Raw genomic sequence first — 23,779 nt, 5'->3', positions numbered from 1 at the left:
TTCTTGCCTCGTGTCAGTTCTGTCCACTTTGGCCATTCACGGAAGGAGGGTTGAAAGAGGGAAGTTGTTGGCTTGTTGTTGGCGGGGTAGCGCTTAGCTCTGCAGCACCATGTGGTCGTGGTCAGAGGCCTGATATCCTGCAGACAGTCTCTGACTCCGTTGCAGTCACAATTTAAGCAGATTACTCCTCAGCATGTGGAAGTGGCTCCTGTGCCGGCTTTTCAGCTCTGCGTTGCTTGGAACCAGCTCCGCCTGGGGTCCGCTGAGAAAGCAAAACAAAGCTGGCATAGACGGATTCCTTCACTTCAGCATCTGTTTTTAAGCAGAAGTGAGAGACTTATCTTTGAATCGGCTGGCAGTTTCTCCCTATGCCAGGGAGGAACTGAGTTTCAGAAGGGCTCATTTCTCACTCAGCTCGTGGCCTCTTCCAGGCCCCATGTATGGCTCTTGCAGGGCCTTCAGTGACATGGCTGCTGAGGAAGGAGACCCCCCCCCCCCTCTCATTGGGAGCTACAGAGGAGTGCTGGTCATTTGAGGGTTTGGAGGAGAGTGTTGAGAAAAAAAACAGAGGTGTGCTGTGACTTTTATCTGTAGGGAGTGGTCACAGCTGACCTTCTGTTGAGAGAGAAAGAGCGAGACCGCCCTCTGTGCCTGTGTGTCCTTTGCGGCAGGAGTGGGATTTCTTTGTCAAACTCTTCCACTGTTAAGAATTCAATCTGAGATCAATTATTCATCATGGCGTTATTATAGCATAACAGTGGCCCACATGGAGGGGGTTCTGTAGCTTTTTGGACCTGGGTCCATCCAAGCTCAAGGAGTCAGAGCTAGACCATTAGATGCACACTTCTAATAATAATAATAATAATAATAATAATAATAATAATAATAATAATAATAATAATACATTTAATTTATACTGCACTTTCTATCAAAAGATCTCCAAGTGCTACAGGGAAGAAATATATATATATATATATATATATAAATAAATAAATAAATAAATAACTTCTGAACCCCTCCTGACCCCCACCCTGCAGGCCTGGCTCCAGGGAGGTGTTGGATGGCTCTTTGTCTGATCTTCTCCTGAGGTCAACATGCCATGGAGACCCAGCCAGCCCAGAACACCATGGTACCAGGATCTCAGGATCCAACAGAACTGCTGTTTCTGCTCTTTAAACAAGGCTGGACTTTTTTCAGGAGGATCAATGATCAGGAACATGATGGAGGATCGGTTCTGATGGGAACCATTTAGAACATCAAGTTTATAAACCATCTGGTTCTGTTGTTTCTCACAGCTCTTTATTTTGTTATTAGTTGTATTTAAAATTAAAATAAAACTCTCTTAAACTATTATAATATTTTTTTTCTGACAGGATTCCTAAGACACTGAAACATAAACATCAACCAGAACCAGAACCCTGCTGTGTGTCCTTTAAGAGCGATGATTCAATGGATCACTTTATTGACTTCAAATCTTCTGGACCTGCGTCCTCAGAGAGGTGAGCTGTATCTAACTGCTGTAACTGTGGAAACTGAGTCAGTCTGAAATGTTTTTATTCCAACATGTGTTTAACGTGAGCTCAGCTCTTTTTCCCACATTTCTATGTTCATATGTGAAGCGGTGTGTGTTGGATGTTCTCCAGAACCACAGCAGTGAAAGTGGAAAGAATGGATGTTGTTGGAGGCGTCCTGGATGCTGCTACATCATGTTTAACAGCTCTGATCTGTTTGCTTTTGGGCCTCATTGATTAGTCGCCATCATTAAACACTTTTCTCTGCTTAAAGTCAAAGATTTAGTTTGGACTGGAGCTCACTCTGATTGGTTCTGTTCCATGTTAATGAGCTAACTGGACTCTTTAGTCCTCTCCCATATTCATAGTGATTGAATCAAATCCAACATGGAACCAACTGGACTTTCTTTCTTTGTTCCTGAACCGTTTTGTCATCGTATCTGAAAGTCTTCCTCAGTTTTAGTAACTGAAGAGTTTCAGTTCTTCTCAGCTGGAGCTGGAACAATCACTGGGATCAGAACCAGAGACTTGGTGTTGTTCCCTCCCAAGAGTTTAGAGCTGCAGCTGTTCTTCAGCTCTTAAATATCTCAATGGATTTATTACATTTCAGTTGAGCTTCAGACAAGTTAGCAGAACTGCAGCAACTCATTAAAAGGTGTCCAGAAAAGCTCTGGTGTAAATGCTTCTCTAGATTTTTCTTCAACAGCTTTATTGTTACTTTGACAAACTAATAAAATCCTGATTTCACTGCAAGGAATCATGTTGTGATATTTTAGCCAATCACCAGCCCTAGTATGGACCGGTCTCCTCAGTCGGGGTCTGAGGTTCTGGAAATGACCCGTTACATTTCTTTAAGAGCCAAGAACAGAAACCCAGTTCCTCCCAGTGAGCTCTCAGATGTTCCAGTTCTATCTGCAGACAGAGGTTTGATCCGTTATCTCCAGAAATCAGCTGCCCTGTTCTGATGAAAACACCTTCATGTCTTCATGTCTGGAGTGTTGATGCTGATCAGGAGGTTCTGTTGCTTCCTGGCTCCATATCAGACTAACAGTGGATCACATTTCCACGACCCGCTGGGAAATAGCTGGTAGAGCCAGTCTGACCCATCAAGACTTGGTTCCTGTGTGCGTTGTGAGAGCAGTTCAGCAGGGAAGGAAAGCTTCATCATGTGGTTGGTGGAACCAAGCTGAGCTGAAGTAGACCATCAGAGGTTCTGCTGGTTCTTAGTGGATCAGCAGGAACATTAAACATCTCCAACTACCTGGATCCTCTGGTTCTCTGCTCACATCCAGATGTCCTTTATGGACCTTTACCTTCTGATTGTCTCTGTGTGGACAGATATAATGTAAGCTCACTGGCTTCCAGGGACCTACAGGATCCATTTCAAAATACTCACCATCACATCCAGGACAGAACCTTACATGGACACACAGCCACATATCTCAGACCTCCTCCAGGTCCACACCACCTCAGATCTCGTCATCAGAACCTGCTGGATGTCCCACACACTGTCCTGAAGACCTGTGTGGACAGAACCTTCACCTGCACTGTCTCCAAGCTCTGGGTCACTGTCCCCACCAGCATCAGATCTGCTGACAGTGTGGACAGTTTGAAGTCCCAGTTCAAGACCCACTTTTTAAAATGTCTACTGGGTGGTTCTGGTGGTTCTGGTCTTCGTCCTTTTATCTCATCTTCCTCTTTTAAAATTCTTTGTATTGTGTTCATTTGATGCTCAGTTTTTCTGTTTTAAGGACTTTTACTGTGAAGCTCTTGGTGATTTCATCTGTGAAAACTGCTGGATGAATATTTCCTTCCTTCCTAATTGTTCTGGTTCCTCCACAGAGTGGACCAGCAGAACTCAGAGGTTCCCAGAGGTCCGTCTGCCCGGCAGCATCAAACCCAGCTGGACTCCATATTTATGGTCTGTACATGTACAACAACTACTTTTCCATTGGTTCTGTTCAATCGTCTCCATGCTGGCCTTTGTGGACCAGTGGACCGTCAGTCTGTTCAACATGGTTCTGATGTTTGGATCCATGATCTTAGTCTGATAGTCATATATTATTCTGTTCCAGCTGCTGGAGGACAACATTGTCACTTTTGTGAAGAATGAGCTGAAGAAGATCCAGAAGGTTCTGAGTCCAGATGACCCAGACTGCTCAGAGAGTCAGAGAGAAGATGAGGAGGTGTTGGAAGGTGAGGATGAAGAGCAGAGGAGGAGCAGCAGAGAGGCACTGATGAAGATCACTCTGAACTTCCTGAGGAGGATGAAGCAGGAGGAGCTGGCTGACCGTCTGCAGAGCAGTAAGAGGATTTCTACAAAGATTTAACCTGATGGATAAATCACACATTTACTGATGTCTGAAGACATGGAATCACATTTATTCACATCATCTTCAGAAGATCATTTGGTTTCCTTCCTGATTTCACTTTTTCTGTTCATTTAGAACATTTTGCTGCAGTTTGTCACCATCAACTGAAATCTGGTCTGAAGAAGAAGTTCCAGTGTGTGTTTGAGGGGATCGCTAAAGCAGGAAGTCCAACCCTTCTGAACCAGATCTACACAGAGCTCTACATCACAGAGGGAGGGACTGGAGAGGTTAATGATGAACATGAGGTCAGACAGATTGAAACAGCATCCAGGAAACCACACAGACCAGAAACAACCATCAGACAAGAAGACATCTTTAAAGTCCCACCTGGAAGACATCAACCAATCAGAACAGTGATGACAAAGGGAGTGGCTGGCATTGGGAAAACAGTCTTAACCCAGAAGTTCACTCTGGACTGGGCAGAGGACAAAGCCCACCAGAACATCCACTTCATATTTCCATTCACCTTCAGAGAGCTGAATGTGCTGAAAGAGAAAAAGTTCAGCTTGGTGGACCTTGTTCATCACTTCTTTACTGAAACCAAAGAAATCTGCAGCTTTGAACACTTCCAGGTTCTGTTCATCTTTGATGGTCTGGATGAGAGTCGACTTCCTCTGGACTTCCAGAACCAGGAGACCCTGACTGATGCTACAGAGTCCACCTCAGTGGATGTTCTGCTGACAAACCTCATCAGGGGGAAACTGCTTCCCTCTGCTCGCCTCTGGATAACCATACGACCTGCAGCAGCCAATCAGATCCCTCCTGAGTGTGTTGGCATGGTGACAGAGGTCAGAGGGTTCACTGACCCACAGAAGGAGGAGTACTTCAGGAAGAGGTTCAGAGATGAGGAGCAGGCCAGGAGGATCATCTCCCACATGAAGACATCAAGAAGCCTCCACATCATGTGCCACATTCCAGTCTTCTGCTGGATCACTGCTACGGTTCTGGAGGACGTGTTGGAGACCGGAGAGGGAGGAGAGCTGCCCAGCACCCTGACTGAGATGTACATCCACTTCCTGGTGGTTCAGACCAAAGTGAAGAAGGTCAAGTATGATGGAGGAGCTGAAACAGATCCACACTGGAGTCCAGAGAGCAGGAAGATGATTGAGTCTCTGGGAAAACTGGCTTTTGATCAGCTGCATAAAGGAAACCTGATCTTCTACGAATCAGACCTGACAGAGTGTGGCATCGATATCAGAGCAGCCTCAGTGTACTCAGGAGTGTTCACACAGATCTTTAGAGAGGAGAGAGGGCTGTACCAGGACAAGGTATTCTGCTTCGTCCATCTGAGTGTTCAGGAGTTTCTGGCTGCTCTTCATGTTCATGTGACCTTCATCAACTCTGGTGTTAACCTAACGGTAGAAACACAAACATCTAAGAAGTCTTTATTTTCTTGGAAACCTAAACTAAAGTCTCTTCACCAGAGAGCTGTTGATCAGGCCTTACAGAGTCCAAATGGACACCTGGACTTGTTCCTCCGGTTCCTCCTGGGACTTTCACTGCAGACCAATCAGAGACTCCTACAAGGTCTGCTGACACAGACAGGAAGTAGCTCACAGACCAATCAGGAAACAGTTCAGTACATCAAGAAGAAGATCAGTGAGAATGTGTCTGCAGAGAAAAGCATCAATCTGTTCCACTGTCTGAATGAACTGAAGGATCGTTCTCTAGTGGAGGAGATCCAACAATCTCTGAATTCAGGAAGTCTATCCACAGATGAACTGTCTCCTGCTCAGTGGTCAGCTCTGGGTTTCATCTTAGTGTCATCAGCAGAAGATCTGGATGTGTTTGACCTGAAGAAATACTCTGCTTCAGAGGAGGTTCTTCTGAGGCTGCTGCCAGTGGTTAAAGCCTCCAACAAAGCTCTGTAAGGACACAGATTGTTGCTGCTTTTTTTTTCTGATAGTGAGAAATCTGCTAATGAGGTAAATAATGATTAATGTTGCTTCAGTTTATTTATAATGAACCAGTTCTGTAACGAATTTAGGAGGACCCAAGAAATACCCGAAAACAAGTGAGTACAAAATATTAACAGTCTTTATTTTGACACTGGCGGCGCGGTCCCCTGGCTCGGCTCGCACTCTGCGACTGGCCGCTCCTGAAGGCAGAGTCACAGGTTAGTGACCAGCAGATACTGACAGGTTGGTAAGAACGAAGTAGGGTCACTAACCTGGACGTGCTGAGGGCAGAACTCTGACTCCTTTAGTCGAAGGCGTCCGAGAGGGGGTTATCCAGGGCTCTTTGTCCAGGTCCGGTCCAGGTCTTTGTCAGGGGGAAATCTGTTTATCTCAGGCAGCGGTTTCCAGGGGAGAATCCAACAGAGCGTCCAGGTCCAGGTCCAGGTCTCAATCCAGAAAGCACAGACAGACAGGGGGCAGGCGAACTCGTTCTACTCACGGACAGCCTGGGGTCAGAAACACGGTGAGGCAGTCCAGTTCTCTGAGGCTGATAGGCAGGACCCAGGCAGGCAGACAAATCCAAAGGGGCAGGCAGGTTTCCAAAAAACAGAGGCAGAACAGGTCGAGAGGCAGACAGGCAGACAGGAATTCAAAAAAGGCTGGAAGCGCTCACCGTAAGGCTAGAGACGTTCTGGCACTGGAGGCTGCGAGGAGCAGAGCTTTTAAGCAGCCAGGGCGGAGACAGACACAGGTGTGCTGATTGCAATCAGCAGCTCCAGTGCCAGAAACGTTACAGAGCCCCCCTCTCAAGGGCGGATTCCAGACGCCCCAGGTTGGTCTGGATGGGCTCTGTGAAAATCCCTAATGAGGGATTTGTCCACGATGTGGCGGGCCGGGACCCACTGCCGTTCCTCAGGACCATAACCCTCCCAGTCGATGAGGTACTGGGTGCCTCGACCCCATTTACGGGACTTAAGGATCCTCCTCACGGTGTAAACCGGAGAGCCATCAACCAGGCGGGGGGGAGGTGGGGGCGTGGTGGTGGGAGACAGACTGGAGGTGTTGACAGGCTTGATACGGGACACGTGGAAGGTGGGGTGAACCCTCATGGTAGAAGGCAGACGGAGACGGACCGCCACTGGGTTGATGATTTTGGTGATGGGAAATGGTCCAATAAAGCGTGGCGCCAGCTTCTTACTATCCACCCTCAGAGGAAGATCCCTGGTGGACAGCCAAACCCTATCTCCCACTCGATAGGTTGGCGCAGGAACCCGCCGACGGTTGGCTGCACGGGACTGACTCTGAGATGCGGCGAGTATGGCCTTCCTGGCCCTTCTCCAGGCTCGCCGACACCTCAAAGCAGAGAGACGGGCGGACGGGACTCTGGACTCAATCTCCTCTGTGGTAAAAACTGGCGGTTGGAAACCGTAAACCACATAGAAGGGAGAGAGACCAGTAGAGGAGGAGGGTGTAGCGTTTATCGCATGTTCCACCCAAGGTAAGTTCTGCGCCCACTTGGAGGGGTCCGCCTGGCAGAATAGGCGGATCTTGGTCTCGACCTCCTGGTTGATTCTTTCAGACTGTCCATCTGACTGGGGGTGGAAACCGGAGGAAAGATTTACAGAAATCCCCAGCATTGCACAGAACTCTTTCCAGTAATGGGCCACAAACTGGGGACCCCGATCTGACGCAATGTCAGAGGGCAGACCGTGCAGCCTGAAAACCTCCCTGGCAAGGATGAGCCCCATCTCCTTGGCAGAGGGGAGCTTGTTTAAGGGGACCAGATGGACCATTTTAGAGAAACGGTCAACGATCGTGAGGATGACCGAGTGACCGTCAGAGGAGGGGAGACCCGTGATAAAGTCCATTGAGAGGCTGGACCACGGTCGAGGAGGGACTGGGAGAGGATGAAGCAGCCCCGAAGGAGGACGACGAGAAACTTTAGCCTGGCTGCAGGGGGAACAGGCTGCAACAAACTCCCCGACATCCTTGACCAGAGACGGCCACCAGAATTGGGACCTGATGAGGCGAATGGTCTTGCTCACGCCTGGATGGCCGTATAACCGGGAGCTGTGACAGAACTCTATCACCTTTGATCTGAGTTCAGGAGAGACAAAGAGCCTGTCCTTGGGACAGGCTTCGGGCATCTGGACAGAGGCAAGGGACTCCCTTACCTCCCTCTCAAGTTCTAGGCGGGAGACAGCACACCTCACAGAATCCGGTAAGATGAACCCCCGTTCCTCCTCCGGATCCTCCTCGTTAGCCTCAAAGACCCTCGATAAGGCATCCGGCTTGGTGTTTTTGGACCCCGGCCTGTAAGAGTGGGTGAAACTGAATCGACTGAAAAACAGCGCCCACCTGGCCTGCCTAGGGTTGAGTCTCTTTGCAGTCTTGAGGTACTCCAGGTTGCGATGATCAGTCCAGACTAAAAATGGTGTTTTGGAGCCCTCGAGCCAGTGCCGCCATTCTTCTAGGGCCAGCTTAACTGCCAGAAGTTCTCGGTTGCCAACATCATAGTTCTGCTCAGAGCTGGATAACCTCCTGGAAAAAAAGCACAGGGGTGCAAACGACCATCCTCCCCCTCCTGGCTGAGGATGGCTCCGACTCCAGAACTAGACGCATCCACCTCCACTACAAACTGTTTCTCTGGGTTAGGAGAAACGAGGACCGGGGCTGATGTGAACAGTTCTTTAAGGCGCCTGAAAGCCTTGTCTGCCTGTTCATTCCACAGATACTTAGTTTTACAGGAGGTGAGGGCGTGGAGAGGAGAGGCTACCTGGCTGTAGTTCTTGATAAACCTCCTGTAAAAGTTAGCAAACCCCAGAAATCTCTGGAGTTGCTTACGGTCCATCGGGGTTGGCCACTCAGTTACGGCCCGAACCTTGGCTGGGTCCATGGCAATCTGCCCAGGCGACAAAATAAAACCAAGGAAGGAGGTTGATGTTGTGTGAAACTCGCACTTTTCTGCCTTAACGTAAAGCTGATTTTGAAGGAGGCGGAGGAGGACGGAACGGACGTGTTGCTTGTGAGAGGCAAGGTCCTTGGAATAAACGAGAATATCGTCAAGATAAACGAAAACAAACTGGCCGATCATGTCCCCAAGAACCTCATTAACCAGGTTCTGAAACACTGCTGGGGCATTAGTTAGGCCAAACGGCATCACTAGGTATTCGTAATGGCCGGTGGGGGTGTTAAATGCGGTCTTCCATTCGTCACCCTCCCTAATGCGGACTAAGTGGTAGGCGCTGCGAAGGTCCAACTTAGTAAAAACTTTAGCCCCTTGGACCTGGTCGAAAGCGGAGTTCATTAAAGGACTAGGGTAACGGTTCTTAACCGATATGTTATTTAGGCCTCTATAATCAATGCAAGGGCGGAGGGAGCCGTCCTTCTTTCCAACAAAAAAAACCCCCGCCCCAGCTGGAGAGGACGAAGGGCGGATGATGCCAGCTCTCAAGGACTCATTAATGTAGTCCTGCATAGCCTGGGATTCTGGGGGGGACAATAAGTAAAGGCGACCTCTGGGTGGAACGGCGCCTGGCAACAGGTCAATCGCACAATCATATGGGCGATGAGGAGGTAAACTCGTGGCCTTGGCCTTATTAAAAACCTCCTTTAAATCATGGTAAACAGATGGAACTCTGGACAGGTCTGGGTAAAATTCATCAGTTTTACCTTCGGGAGAACGGGGAGGCTGAGCAGAGGATAAACAGAACTCGGAGCATGACGAAGCCCAACCCGTAATCTCGTTTCGCCTCCAGTCAATCTGAGGGTTGTGCTTGCGGAGCCAGGTTGCGCCCAGGATCACTGGAACCTGCGGGGTGTCAATAACCATAAAGGTGAGTCTCTCTTTATGATTACCTCCCAGGGTCATCTCCACCGGCTCTGAGACGAGGCGTGATTGGTTAAGCTCGTGCCCATCCAGGGCGAGAACGCTACGGGCTGAAGAGGCGTTCTGAAGAGGGACGTTGAGCTTCCTGGCCAGGCCTTCGTCCAGAAACTCAGTGTCGGCTCCTGAGTCGATAAAAACTGAAAGTCTGTGGGACTGTGAGGAAAAGGACAAGGTAGCAGGAATTAAACGGTCTGGTGGGACAGCAAGCTTGGTGTAGCTCAGTAGGGATTCCCCACCCCCTACTGAGCTTGGTCTTTTAACGGACAGTTCCGGACTTGGTGACCCACCCCTCCACAGTAGAGGCAAAGTCTCTGCTGCTGCCTGCGCTGGTACTCATCCTTAGTGAGACCCACCTTACCCAATTGCATGGGCTCTGGCTCTGAAAGCTTCGGTGAGACTGGTGAAACAATAGGGGAAGGGACCGACACTCGAGGAGGGATAGATGATGTCGAACGACGTTCCCTTCGCCGTTCCATGAGGCGGAGGTCCACTCTGTTTGCCAGCTCTTCGAGCTGCTTCAGTGATTTTGGGTACTCTCGAGTGGCGAGCTCATCCTTAATCTTCTCGTTGAGCCCAAAAATAAAAACGTCCATAAGGGCAAACTCATTCCAGAGGCTCTCGGCAGACAATAAATGAAAATCAATAATATAATCCGCCACAGATCTATCTCCCTGTCTCAGGGTCAGAAGCCCCCTAGAGGACTCCCGGCAAGGCAACAAGGGGCTGAAAACTCTCACAAGCTCCTTGGAGAAGTCATAATATGAGTGGCAAATGCGTGAGTCATTTTGCCACTCGGAAGTTCCCCATAACCTGGCTTTGCCGGCTAGCAGTGAAATCACATATGCAACTTTGGAGCGGTCTGAAGGGAATGAGGAAGGTTGCAATTCGAAATGTATTTCACACTGTGTGAGAAAAGCCCTGCAATGCTCTGGATCACCAGAAAACATTGCCGGCGGGGAGAGTCGGGGCTCTGACGAGGACGACGTCACCGGAAGTGACGGAGGGCTAGAGGAAGCGGCTTGCGGAAGTGGGGACTGTGTGCTTCGCTGACCTCGAAGATGGCCTAAAATCTCCGAGACGCCGGCTTCTAAATCAGAAATGGATTTCTCTACCCCCGCGCGCCACTGGGTTTCGGGTACAGGGTCCATGTTTGGCCAGAACGTACTGTAACGAATTTAGGAGGACCCAAGAAATACCCGAAAACAAGTGAGTACAAAATATTAACAGTCTTTATTTTGACACTGGCGGCGCGGTCCCCTGGCTCGGCTCGCACTCTGCGACTGGCCGCTCCTGAAGGCAGAGTCACAGGTTAGTGACCAGCAGATACTGACAGGTTGGTAAGAACGAAGTAGGGTCACTAACCTGGACGTGCTGAGGGCAGAACTCTGACTCCTTTAGTCGAAGGCGTCCGAGAGGGGGTTATCCAGGGCTCTTTGTCCAGGTCCGGTCCAGGTCTTTGTCAGGGGGAAATCCGTTTATCTCAGGCAGCGGTTTCCAGGGGAGAATCCAACAGAGCGTCCAGGTCCAGGTCCAGGTCTCAATCCAGAAAGCACAGACAGACAGGGGGCAGGCGAACTCGTTCTACTCACGGACAGCCTGGGGTCAGAAACACGGTGAGGCAGTCCAGTTCTCTGAGGCTGATAGGCAGGATCCAGGCAGGCAGACAAATCCAAAGGGGCAGGCAGGTTTCCAAAAAACAGAGGCAGAACAGGTCGAGAGGCAGACAGGCAGACAGGAATTCAAAAAAGGCTGGAAGCGCTCACCGTAAGGCTAGAGACGTTCTGGCACTGGAGGCTGCGAGGAGCAGAGCTTTTAAGCAGCCAGGGCGGAGACAGACACAGGTGTGCTGATTGCAATCAGCAGCTCCAGTGCCAGAAACGTTACAAGTTCACAACAAAAGGCAACATAAAGATGTGTAAAATCAGACAGATCCATCAATCTTTCCAAGGAGAACATTGGTGACTGTAAAGAAATCAACAATATTTCTGATGAATTGTTTAATAGCAGATTTTTCTCCCTGTCTCCTCAGACTGAGTGGCTGTAACCTCTCAGAGAAAAGCTGTGAAGCTCTGTCCTCAGTTCTCAGCTCCCAGTCCTCCAGTCTCAGAGAACTGGACCTGAGGAACAACAACCTGCAGGATTCAGGAGTGAAGCTTCTCTCTGCTGGACTGGAGAGTCCAAACTGCAGACTGGAAACTCTCAGGTACAAAGTTCTCCATCCTGTAGAAACCAGATTTATGTCCATTGCCTGTTAAAACATGATGGAAATGTTAGTTCAATGATAAATTTGTTAACTTTTGTCTGACCTTTATTCCCTATGAATAAAAACCAGACACAGTATAGTAGTGATTCTCAAAGGTTTTATTTTGTGCTCCTTTGAAGAATAGAGTGTGTTAGAATTAAGGCTGTCAGTTTTAGCACGTTATTAACACATTAACTTTGTTAGACCATAACGCCGACAATTTTTTTTTTGTCGCCGTTAATCTTGTGTCAAAACACACACACTGTTCCCTAATGTTTTTTTACCCGCCGCGCTCTCCGGACTGTGTTTGTTTTACCCTCGGCGCTTTCCGTAGTTTCAAGGTTGCTAGAGATTGTAGCAAAACTGACCCGCTCACTGTTGCCAAGACTGCTTATTTCATGATACTTTGGGCTTCATTTTTCTAAAGTCACCTGTAAATTTATTGAGTCGGGGGTTGCGCGTTTTTTGGGCATGTTTCTGAAAGTGAAATCGCTTATTTGGGCTCTAAAATAAGTGACGAAACATTGGTTATTAAGAGACCTGCTTGCACGAAATATCCCTCCGCCATAGGAGCCGAGGGAGTAAACGCAGAGAGAGCAACTCTGCCCGTTAGGGGTGTGCGATACCGAGAATTTTTAATCGATCCAATACCAAGTAAATACAGGGGCAGTATTGCCGATATCGATCTGATACCAATACTTTTAACATTTAAGCTTGATGTATCATGAAACTGTTGACCTTCCAGGTTTTGTGATTTTTATTTTATTGTTACAATTAAATAATAATAATAATAATAATGTTATGTTCAGTGTTTTTTCCTAATCCTAAGCGGGAGAGAATAAAAAGGATTGATCCTGTTAAAAGAATAGTGTTCAATATCAATACTCGCGTTGGTATCGATAGTATCTATCCTAGGATCGATACGCCCACCTCTACCGCCCGTATTTTTTACAGTTTACTGTTGCAATAACGTGTGATAACTGCTGAAAGTAGATTAGGTGGGGCAGAGATTGGTTCTGAAGGTAACATTGCAGAAACCCAACCCATAAACCATAGTTTAATGCTTATTAATTAGTTGTCTCTGTATTTGACAAACTAAGGCTGAACCACGGTGCCAAACCATGTACCTGGAGTTACTAAACAGTTGCTAAACAGTCTCTTTTAAGGGTATTAAGCTCCTACACAGTTACAAGCAAAGTGTAAGACTGGAATGACCTGGAAATTTAAGCCTTTTTCCAGGCTTAAACTGTATGAATATGGATATAAACAGCAAGCAAAAATATTCAAAGAAGTTATTGTTGTTGGTGTGAAAGCTCAGAATTAGATGTGAGTGAGAGAGTGAAAAAAAATTAACAAAAAACAAAACTTATGACTTTATTGAAATGTTATTTTTTTTATTATTATTATTTTTGTATATGCATAATACCATGTCTATCTTTGTTGAAAAGGCGAAAAAATATATCGGCATGAAAACAGGTATTTATTTACACATTAGTTTATACATTGTGTAAAAATCAGAGCGTCATGACAAGTGATTTAGCCATTATAGGCCAGAGTTTAACATTTTATATACCCCAGAAGATGGCATCGAGTCATTTACCCCGTTTACACTACCCCTTTTTAACCGTGCCGAGACCAGTCAGAGCTCAGTTACCGAGATAACTATCGAGTGTAAATGGAACACAAACTGAACTGAACCGAGCTAGACACAACCGGACCGCGCTAAATGCATACCGGTTCCATGTGTGAGCTCGGCCCGGTTTTTCTCTGGCCCGGTTCTCTAGTAACAAAGAGCGCATGAGCAGACCGCGTCATCTCTGTGCGATCAGCTGACATTTCAAACATTCATAAAAATACTAGCTTCCCTACTGTGACACGGTTTCCGGTGATGATTCTGCTCAGCAGCGTGATGAACCTCAGCGTCTATCGTTGTTTCCTCCGTCAGTAAATCCTTATTAGACGTTCGTTTGTCTTATCCACTTCCCAAAAGCCGATTTTGTCAAGTAAATTCACCAAAAGTTGCTGTCTTCGCCTGACTCTCCGCAAACAACGAAATATAACCAAACATAACTGCCTGAATGTTACGGGCGCCACCATTTTTATTTGCTTGATTCCCTCCTTCAAACCGAGAGCAGTAGTACCACAGATCGCCACTAGGAGGTGAGGAAACCAAGGAACAGAGATAGCGTGATGTGTAAACAGTCGTCAAAACCAAGCTTGACTTGGTTAACTGATCCAAGCTCGGACCGAGCTCAGCATGGATCGGTTTAACAAGGGTAGTGGAAATGGGGTTTATGGCACTAGGATGTTTCATTCCAATACTGAAAAGTGGCCAGGTATCGGGTATCAGGGGGAAAAATGGCATCGGTGCAACATTAATAATAATAATAATAATAATAATAATAATAATAATAATAATAATAATTCATCAAACTTATATTGTTCTTTTTGGACACACAAAGTCACTTTACAAAATTTTTTTAAAAACACAGAAATACACAAAAATTATTCTACAGAAAAGCAAGTTTAAATATGTGGGATTTGTAGTTCTGTAATGAGTCTGATTTCTTGATGGTTTGGGGTGGCAGCAGCAAAATTCTGGTCCCCAAAAGCCGTTGATCTGATGATTACTCAGAATCCATTTAAAATTTAAATATTTTATACTAAATAGACAATATTTCTGATGATTTGTTTAACAGCAGATTTTTCTCCTTGTCTCCTCAGACTGAGTGACTGTAACCTCTCAGAGAGAAGCTGTGAAGCTCTGTCCTCAGTTCTCAGCTCCCAGTCCTCCAGTCTCAGAGAACTGGACCTGAGGAACAACAACCTGCAGGATTCAGGAGTGAAGCTTCTCTCTGCTGGACTGGAGAGTCCAAACTGCAGACTGGAAACTCTCAGGTACAAAGTTCTCCATCCTGTTGAAACCAGATTTCTGTCCATTACCTGATAAAAACATGATGGAAATCTTAGTTCACTGATAGATTTGTTAACTTTTGTCTGACCTTTATTCCCTATGAATACAAACCAGACACAGTATAGGAGTGATTCTCAAAGGTTTTATTTTGTGACCACTTTGAAGAATTAAATATATTCAGGAGGCCCATCCCAACAGAATGTGTTAGAATTAAGGCTGTCAGTTTTAGCACGTTATTAACACGTTAACTTTATTAGACCATAACACTGACAATTTTTTTTGTCGCCGTTAATCTCGTGTCAAAACACGCACACCGTTCCCCAGTGTGCGATTTGCAAAAAAAACAGTGGGGGGGGGGGATCATTTCAAAAGTTAGCTAACAGGTGCTCTTTCAGGTAGCTAGCTAGGTCCAGTAGGTTAGACTATTGTTTTTAAACTTGCGCCATCTACTGTCGGGACTCGGGGGTGGGTATTAGTTTACTTTAACCGCTTTGAGCAGAAAAGGTAATAATACTCTTTAAAAACAAACAAAAAAATGAATTTACAAATGTGAAGGACACAAGACATGTATTAATATAAATCCATAATATTCAGGGGTTAAAGCAAAAATAATCAATTTGACTGAACATTTTTTTCTAGTCAGCCCATATATTCCTGGGCCGTGGACATCATGCCACCTTAATAACCTCATTTGGTTATTGTGCAAAGTCCACTTTAACCGAATCTGGTAGTTCCATTGACAATTCCTGTATCTCTCCCACCTTCCAGCTTCAGAGCCTTGCCGCCATCCTGGACAGCCCTCTCCATAATTTCCTTCACTTTCCACATCCATAACATCACCTGGTTAACTTTCAATAATCAGTCTCTGCTTTGCCCGTTATTGCTCACCAATTAATTATCACAACTCATGAGTTTATAAAAAGGCATTAACTTTTTTTAAGTTTATAAAAACGGTTATATTTTAGCCCAGTGACATGTCTAGGATGGACTCTGTGTCCCCACCTCTCGCTCATTGACTGCTGGAGAGTCACCAGCTCCTCCATGGTCCTGTGTTACGTCAAGCCGCGTTTTCCAATCAGATACGGCATGACGTAACACCTGTATGGAAAAGCAGGTATAGAAAATCCATGGATGGGAGGTTCCATTTTTAAAAAGTTTAATAAAATTGCTTAAAGTTTATCAGAAAAAAATGTAACTTGCTTTCAAAGAACATTAAAATGTTTTATTAAACTTCTGCTAAGTTAAATATTGTTTAAGGTAATCTTGGCTGGTGTAGCTTGTCTGTCAGGCAGGTGTTTTGGGTTGGAGTAAAATGAGTCCATAGATTCACAGGAGTCTATTTAACATGTTTCTGGTGCGACTTGCTTCACATCACGCTCCACTCCGTGTAAAAATAACAAATAAGTACAAAAACTCTGAGAATCGCCTTTTTCTGGTCTCACACAGTTAGAACCCGTTCTCCAGTCCATGTTGTAGCTGCAGTTTATTTGTTTATTTTTTATGTAGTTTGCTTAATAATCTGTATGCATCAAAATCCTTGTCATTTTATTTAACGTGTCCTGGTTTAGCTGCTCATGAGGTGTAGCTGCTGCTTATAGACTGACAGCCGCTCTGACTGCAGCTCTGCCTTCTCTGTTGTAGAAAAGCGCATCATGCTAAATTAGCCGAGCTAGAGCGTTACTCTTTCAGTTTTAAATAAAACATAACAGTGAATCATGAGGAGATCCCTGGTTAGTCGCTGCGTTTATCAGCCAAAGTACTGGAAGCGAGGGAATAAACACTGACAGGTGACATGGTCACAGGTGGAAATAATTCATTAATTAGCTGGAGGAGCAGCAAGAGACACACTTACCGAGGAAAGTTGTTGTCAGCTGTTCTATCCGCTGAACTTTCTGACCTGCTGGTTCACATAAATCCAAAGAAAATCTTTGACCATCGCTACTTTCATTCATACCATCTGTGGTCAGTTTGAGATGTTCTTCCAAAAGTTAAAATGATTAAACACCGATAAAACTCAGATGGGAGACCTCCGCGTTGCAAAGACCCGCCCTACTCTCTTTCTGATTGGCGAATGTCCCGGCTCTACCAGATTTCATTGGTTGAGCGGAGCTTCTGTTTAAAATCTTGAATAAAAAGTCTACACGGAACATTTTGCGCTCATTTTCCAAATGACGGAAATCTGTCGCAGCGACGGAGAACTTTAACCCCTGATGATATTACTCATTCAGATCAGAGGGGGGAGGAATCCCCCCCATCCCCCCCAGCAAATCGCACCCTGCCGTTCCCTAATGTTTTGTAATTATGTAATTACCCGCCGCGCTCTCTGGACTGTGTTTGTTTTACCCTCGGCGCTTTCCGTAGTTTCAAGGTCGCTAGAGACTGTAGCAAAACAGACCCGCTCACTGTTGCCAAGACTGTTTATTTCATGATACTTTGGGCTTCTTTTTTCTAAAGTCACTTGTAAATTTAATGATATAAAGTTGTCAAACCTTTTAGGTTTAGCATAATTACTTAAGCTGCTCTATGCTCTCATCCCGTAACTTAATATTTTGGTGCAAAATGGATGTCTTTTAGCGGTTCCCCCCTATTTCTTCTCGTGCATGATGTATTTTATGTATCTTATTGTATCTTAAAGGTGCCTCTTTGAATCTTATTCAAAAACCCCTTGTGGGGCTAATACAATTCCAAAACATATCTATATGTATTTTAAATGATTTAAATAAAAACTTTGTTAGAAAAATAAAAGAAAATCCTTCTTATCAGCGGCCCAAAATCTCTACCATCTTTGTTTCCAGACCAGTACCACTTGTCCGAATGCGTTTGACCCTCTTATCGCTCGTTAATAACAGCTCTGACTTAAAACAATTAACATCATAGGGGTTTAATAATAATCTTGATTGCTTTTAATCTGAAAGTTTTCTCCTAAGCGTATCCGCCAATGTGTTTGTTTCTAATGTGTGTTTTGTTTTTTAATTGTGTACAGGAAAAATCTGATGTGAAATGCAGAAGGGGTGTCTGCCAACTCATCTTTGTTTCGTGTTGCGGTCCATTGAAGGTTATCCGATGCCTCTGTCTTTGCCCCCGCAATTAGTTGTCCATTTTCAGTCCTCATGTCTCAGTTCAGCACCACAACATCGTTCCAGGACGAGCATTGTCCATGAATCTTCTTTCTCCAATCGTTGTGTCTGAAACCACAAGGAATTCTGCCAGCATTTTGCCAATATGGAGTTTGTCCAAAATCAAATTGTCTAATACAAGAATTGTCCGTCTTCATCCGTAGTGTAGTGTAAATAAGTTGAAAAGAAAAATCAAAACAAAATGTACAACAAAACTGTCTCAAAACAAAATCAACCACATCGTTCCCTCTAAAACAAAATTATTCTTGAAGTTCTTCACCTTTACCCCCGATCTTGATCCCTTAAAAAAAAAATTTTCCAAGCAAAATATTTTACAGACAGTTCAACCTCTTTGTATAAGTTCATTAATAAAAAACATTTCTCTTAACTTTGTAGCATCACATTCCCCATTAAACCTCTATGCAGCTTCTGCAAAAATTACTGATTTTTTTTTTTTTTTTTTTTCAAAATTTGATCAAAAACTGGATTAGGCAGGAGTCAAGTACATCACCTTTTTCTCTCCGTCCCCTGGACAACTGTGGCACCGTTTCTGTATTCTCTCGCATCTGAGAATGTCTAGAATGAGACTAAATCTCTATGTTAGCACATTCCTATCATATTGACCAGGTTTCCTTGCAAGAAAAAGCAGACAACAGGATAGAAATGTTAATGTCAGTCAGTGGAGAGGGGAACAGTGGGAAGGGGTACATGAACAATTTCCAAAGCCACCTTCTTACCGCTAGAAGGATACTGAATACTGAATTGTACTTTATAACTAAATTTGCCTTGCCAAGAAGGTCTCAATATTACCTGTCATAAGTTTGTTAAACTTAGCATAATTTAGTCACTTTTGTCAATCCCTGCACGTCCATTTTAGATCATGACTTCTTACCATACGGCCTGAAAGAGCTCACTTTCCAGAGTCTTCTGTCGGAACAAAGTGGCTTTACAGTTTCATTTCACATCATCTGAAAGAAGTAACTCAGAGAAAAAACAATTCTGTTAGTGTATTAGGTGACAAAAGAAAACCTGGTCTTTTTAGTGTCTCGGTCTTTTTGTGATGTGTCTAAGTTCTTGGTTGGTCCAGGGGAGGTAGGAATCTCTTGTTCCTTTTCTTTCAGCGTTTTGTATTAATACTTCTCCTTTTCTTAAATTATCTGCCGAACAACCTTAAATGTTGTCACTTTTTTGCCGCTGGTGATGTAAACATTAAAGCAAATGAATCATCTAACAAAGAAATAATCAAAATACACAAAACAATAAAAACCCGAAAGTAAAAAGTCTCCCAAGGAGTGCATTATGTGTGTCCCAATATCTTACAGCATTCTTTTGATTTCTTTCTAGCTCTTTTGATCATGCAAACTTAGTTATTAATGCTTTTCAATCTTAAATTTTCAAGGGAGAAACTTTAAACCAACCTTTTTCTCTTTCAGGCTTTTGAGCTTCTGGTGTTTATCTATACATGATAAGAGTTTTCCCCGTAATCACATTGAGAAGGCTACCCAAAAACAAAGATTAGAAGTAGAATGTAACCCTTCACAAGCTGGCTTTATTTTATTTTTTCCCTCTGACATACTTTGCGTGCTCCCAGCTTTGCCATAAACATTCAGATGTTTACATCATGGTCAGAGTTGTTTATCATATCTTTTGTCCTGCTTCAGGTTAAACTGTTCCTCTGAGGCTTGCCTCAGCTCAGCATAACTAATAACATCAGATGATTTTGTTACTGATGACATGCTTAATGTTGCCTTTTGATATAAAAGCTTTTACTCTGTTATTATTTCAGCTGTCATGAATTCATTGACAAACACAAGCCAAACGTAATGTAATAGCATTACTGAATACACACCAACGCCTCTGATTGCTGTATTGCATAATTAAGCTCCAAACTAAAAAACTTTATCCCCAGTCCCAAGTATTTCCTACAGCCCTGGGATATTTTCTGTTTAAGACACGTTAGCATATCTCAGTGTAACAATTTAATTTGGCCAGATGTTTAATGTTAATAAAAAACAAACTTTGTTATTTAAATCTCTCTTTTACTTTACCTTTTTGTTAACCTAGTCCATGCTTAAAATGTCATTTGAATTACGGAGCTGCAGTTCTCCCAAAACAAATGATCATCTTGAAACCATGAACAATAATTTTAACCAAATTAATTAATTCACACAGAAGAACGTTTAGTTACAAACGACACATACATACGTACAGTTACATACAGTTACATACATACAGATACATAGAAACGATGACATTCAGACAAACAAACACACGCAGGCCTTTACTTCTGACCGGGAGGAAGGGCTGGTCAGATCCTAACGACGGTTAGGGCAGCTTCTTTCAAAATGCCCTGGGTAACCACACGTCCAGCACAAGGGCATATAAACTTTGGTTGGTCCCTTTCTATGATTTCTGTTCTGCTGTGTATCTCTGCTGGGAATTTGTCCCCATGGAGGACTCTGATACATCTGAAATGGGACATCTGGAGGGAGGGATCCCACAAACTGGTCTGAACCAAACACAGGTGTCGGGGCCATAACCATCTGAGCTTTTGCAACATTCTTCTTCCTTCTCCTCCTTTTACTTTGATTGTCTCTCAGCTGTTGTAGCTGTTCAGCTACGAGTTGTTGTTTTAAGTTCTGTATATCACTGCTAAGTTGCTTCATATTTTCTTCATCCATATCCAGCTGATGAACCAAAGCTGCCATCCATAGATCTAAAGGCATATCATAACTCGCATCCATTCTATACATGTTCTGCTTAACATCCTGTGTCTGGCCCTTTAACATTGCTTGTTTAAAGAGTTGCTGCAGCGTGACTGATAACGGGCAAGAGCCTGTGTGGTTTTCCCATACCATCAACATTCTGTTCACATATGCTGAAGCCGACTCCCCTGCACAATGTGTAGTGTCATTTAAAAGGCCAGAATCCGTACTTACCGGATAAAACGCCCTCAGTGTGCTCCAAAGTTGCCGTGCCACTGGGGCCAAAGGAGCAGCTGCTTCTAGTACGTCAGTTCCAGCAGAGACTTCAACCGCATGTACCTCTTGTGGTTCCAGGTATGCTGATAAGCCAGTCCTCACATCACCAATAGCCAATACATACCCGCTTAAAGTCTCCACGAATGCTTTGATCCAAAGGTGCGCCCCTTTTCTGGGATCAGGGAACATGTGCCTCAGATGAACGTTGTCAGCACATGAAAGAGGGCTGTAAACAGCTGCATTCACTTGTCCTGTAGCACTGTGAGTCTGAAACAATGGCAGTTGCACACTTTGTTTTGTTGCAGGTAAAGAAAGATCAGTTTCGCTAGAATGCAGGTTACATCTGGGTCTTACGTCACAGCTTATCTGTCCCCCACATAACACCATACCAGGCACCTGCACCGAAGGGTCTGATGAAGTCACCACATTCCTGGCCTTGGATAACAGTTCTCCCTTATCACCATGCAGATTGTTTTGCATAGTTGTGTACTTACCTTCTTGTTTGAAAGAAGATGATTCCCTTACCCCCTGCAGATTTTCACTCTCTTGTTGTTTGTCGAGGCCTGAGAAGCACATGCTGAAATACAGTTCAGTTAGTTTTATCAAGCCTGCTATTTTGACTTCCTCTTTTTGGTATTTTTCTCGAGCAAACTCACCTGCATCACCCGTTTCTACTTGTGCTAGGGCTAATCTATTTTTTAACATCTGCAAATAGTAAGTGCACATTTGGGCCTCTGGTGGTGACCCTTCTGTATCACCAAAAACCCCGTCTCTCCTCATTTTTTCACACCACTCCTCAAATTGTTTTAAATGGTTTTCAGCATCTTTGTGTGGGAAGTTTGCCATTATGCTCCTTTTTCCTGTCTCCAGCAGTGTTCCTAAAGAACCCCCCTGGAGCTCATTTTCTACCTGATTCTCATTCATTTCAGCACTCACACGTCTTGGCCAACCTGCTGGGACAGCGTCCTGACCCCGGTCCAATGAGAGCTTATTTTTTATCTCTCAGACACCAAAACTTATTATGTTCCTATATGCCTTATTATTGTGTTTTTACACGGCAGTTTCAATGAGCCAGTGTACTCAGGATGAGAAGGCCCTTACCCTTCACTTCCAAGGCTCAATGTAGTAACGTGTCACACACACACACACACACACACACACACACACACATACACACACTCACACTCACACTCTCTCTGGCCAATCTTTAGTTAACTCAGTACGTACCTCCGGTCCTGCTGGTTGTGTGTGCGTCCACTGGCTTTTTCTCTTTCTATATTCGTCTGTAATCGGGGTTTTAACAGAGCCACCCTCCGTCAAACCACCGCATTCATACTATTGTGTATTTGCCAGGTCACACGCGCTCGTTTTTCGAAAAAGGCTGCTTTTATATTACAAAAACGCAAAAACGCAAAAACGAAGATTTTTATATTCGTCCTCGCGGAAAATAAGGGAGCTCTAAACCCACAATTTCTAGGCTACACGATGTTTTAGAAGCCACGCGTGTTCTCATTCTCATACGCGCTCGTTTTTCGAAAAAGGCTGCTTTTATATTACCGCAAAGACGAAGATTTTTATGTTCGTCCTCGCGGAAAATAAGGGAGCTCTAAACCCACATTTTCTAGGCTACACGATGTTTTAGAAGCCACGCGTAATGGCGTGTCTGTCAGAATGGCCGCTTTTATGCTACGCACAGAGGAACACGTATTTTCCTCTGTGCCTAACAAGGGGACCTTTTAAACCCTAAATTCTCAAGGTGCACAGTATTTTCGGAACCCTGGCCAAGGATTCCCGGACTCTCACCTCTGTGACCGCACGCAAATCCCAAGTTCTCATCGACACGTTTGCAAACAATTATCCTCAAACCTTTCTCTGCCTTTAGAAATACAAAAAGTCGGCCCTCCAGGAAGAAAAAGACACTAGGAGATGAATGAAATCTCCTTACCTTTTTTGCGGCCGCAAGCTGTGTGTTTTTCTTCCGGAATGACGTCCTGGCCGGAAAACGGAAGGTGGTACGCCGCCTTTTGGGTCCGGGCGGAAACACCAATTTGTTACTGTTTCACCGTGCCGTGTCTACGGTGAAGCACCCTCGGTGGACCCAGTTCGTTTTACCCAGTCAGGCGACCCCCACTTACTTATTACCTTGAATGTAGGACGCATAAAACAGACAAGTATGCTTTTAGTTATATTTTATCTAGGTAAAGACAGAGAAATAGTTACAGTCACACCAGCGCTGATGGGCCCCTGATCGGCAGGATTACTCATCACACAAACATTATAAAGGGATCTCGGGACACACCCCTGCAAGGGCTGCACACATCCAATCTGTGACATCAGCAGGGAAACTGTGTCACCTCCGGGGTGGTATCTGATAGATATGTGTCAATCTTTTGGGTCCGTGCTGTCCAAGTGAGTCATGCAGTTCTGGGATAAGAAGCTCGTTCCACTTGACCTTGTTGATATCCTAACAGTCGGGGGTTGCGCGTTTTTTGGGCATGTTTCTAAAAGTGAAATTGCTTATTCAGGCTCTAAAATAAGTGACGAAACATTGGTTATTAAGAGACCTGCTTCCACTAAATATCCCTCCGCCATAGGAGCCGAGGTAGTAAATGCAGAGAGCAACTCTGCCCGTATTTTCTGCAGTTTACTGTTGCAATAACGTGTGATAACTGCTGAAAGTAGATTAGGAGGGGCAGAGATTGGTTCTGAAGGTAACATTGCAGAAACCCAACCCATAAACCGTACTTTAATGCTTATTAATTAGTTGTCTCTGTATTTGACAAACTAAGTTTGAACCACGGTACCAAACGAAGTACCTGGAGTTACTAAACAGTTGCTAAAAAGTCTCTTTCAGGG

The 23,779-nt window shown here is 44.8% G+C and overlaps 1 protein-coding gene across 1 annotated transcript in view; it reads left to right on the top strand.

Annotated features, from left to right (window-relative positions):
* The window catches only part of LOC118560415 (NACHT, LRR and PYD domains-containing protein 3-like), a 123,510-nt gene that overhangs the window by 19,568 nt on the left and 80,163 nt on the right, over nt 1–23,779 (top strand). Inside the window, exons 3-5 of the mRNA XM_036131401.1 lie at nt 3,354–3,432; nt 3,587–3,815; nt 3,959–5,750. Coding sequence (XP_035987294.1) covers nt 3,354–3,432; nt 3,587–3,815; nt 3,959–5,750 — 2,100 coding nt within the window. The remainder of the gene's footprint in view (nt 1–3,353; nt 3,433–3,586; nt 3,816–3,958; nt 5,751–23,779) is intronic.

The sequence above is a fragment of the Fundulus heteroclitus genome, unplaced genomic scaffold, assembly GCF_011125445.2.
Source record: "Fundulus heteroclitus isolate FHET01 unplaced genomic scaffold, MU-UCD_Fhet_4.1 scaffold_43, whole genome shotgun sequence".
NCBI lineage: Eukaryota > Metazoa > Chordata > Actinopteri > Cyprinodontiformes > Fundulidae > Fundulus > Fundulus heteroclitus.
Note: the sequence above shows the minus strand (reverse complement) of the source record. Positions and strands in the feature narration are given on the sequence as shown.